Source organism: Apaloderma vittatum, unplaced genomic scaffold (assembly GCF_000703405.1).
Source record: "Apaloderma vittatum isolate BGI_N311 unplaced genomic scaffold, ASM70340v1 scaffold33505, whole genome shotgun sequence".
In the NCBI taxonomy this organism is placed as follows: Eukaryota; Metazoa; Chordata; class Aves; order Trogoniformes; family Trogonidae; genus Apaloderma; species Apaloderma vittatum.
In genome coordinates, this window is record NW_009717098.1 from 7,186 (window position 1) to 8,414 (window position 1,229).

At 46.0% G+C, this 1,229-nt stretch overlaps 1 protein-coding gene across 1 annotated transcript in view; it reads right to left on the reverse strand.

Moving 5' to 3' along the window:
- The window catches only part of LOC104274220 (chromosome unknown open reading frame, human C5orf45), a gene marked incomplete at its 5' end in the record, with an annotated part of 3,280 nt that extends 2,612 nt beyond the window's left edge, over positions 1-668 (reverse strand). Inside the window, one exon of the mRNA XM_009869783.1 lies at positions 571-668. Within this exon, the coding sequence (XP_009868085.1) occupies positions 571-668 (98 nt within the window). The remainder of the gene's footprint in view (positions 1-570) is intronic.
- Between the last annotated feature and the right edge of the window lie 561 nt (positions 669-1,229).

The window sequence follows — 1,229 nt, forward strand, 5'->3', positions numbered from 1 at the left end:
CCCAAATGTTTGCACTAAACAAGTATTTTATCAACAGCAGCAGCAATTACTCAACAGATTCACAGTTGTGAAACCCCCGAATGCCAACACTTAGGTGGAGGATGGGCTGGACTAGATGATCTTTTGAGGACCCCCCCAACTCCTAATATTTCGTGATTTTGTGATGTTTACTCTCTGAGGACACACCTCTGCAATGCTTGTCAGCCTGCAAGAACGACATCACCATAGTCAGCTCATCAAACAATAAACAAGAAAGAACAATTTAAAAACAGACAAGCAAAAAACCTAAACTCTATTGCGTATATTTTAATGGGTAAAGGCCTGACCAACACATATAACTGATCAACTAAACTTATCTAAAAAAAACCTCCTTGTCAAAAGAAATGTGCCAGGACACTAAACTCAACAATAGCTTATTCCTGTGAGGTGACAACAAAACTGGGACATGTCATGGCTTTACAACAGGGCAGAAAACCCTCCTGCAAGCTCAGATTAGGTAACATGCGGTCAACATGTGAAGACGCACATCAACTGTAGCACATCAAAAGAAATAAAGATTAAACACTCTACCAAGACATCCAACCAATTGCTTCCTCTGCCTCACCCTGCAGCAAGTTTAACTTCTGAACATGGCGCCTACAGTCCAGGCCAGATCCTTGGCCGTAAACCTGCAAAGAATTAATAAAAACAAGACTTACGGGGCAGCCAGAAGGAAAAAGCACAAAGCGAGGCTCCGCCCCAGGTAACTCAAGTCAGCTGGTGGAGTCTAGTGCACATCCTTGGAGCAGTGGCTGAGAACTGGGGTTATTTCACCCAGAGAAAAGGAGGCTGAGGGGAGACCTTATCACTCTCCACACCTGCCTAAAAGGAGGTTGTAGGTAGGTGGGGACTGGTCTGTTCAACCAAGTAACAAGTGGTAGGACAAGAGGAAATGGCCTCAAATTGCACGAAGGCAAGGTTTAGATTGGATATTAGGAAGAATTTATTTACTGAAAGGGTAATTAGGCATTGGAATGGGTTGCCCTGGGCAGTGGTGGAGTCCCCATCCCCGAGGTATTGAAGAGTACGTAGATATGGTGTCTGGGGATGGGGTTTTGTCAGTGTTAGGTCGATGGCTGGGCTCAATGAGCTTAAAGGTCTTTTCCAATGTAGGCGAGTCTGTGACTCTGCGGTGTGGCTGGGCAGGGCCAACCACCACCCCGAGCTCCCCATTCCAGCCCTTCAGGACC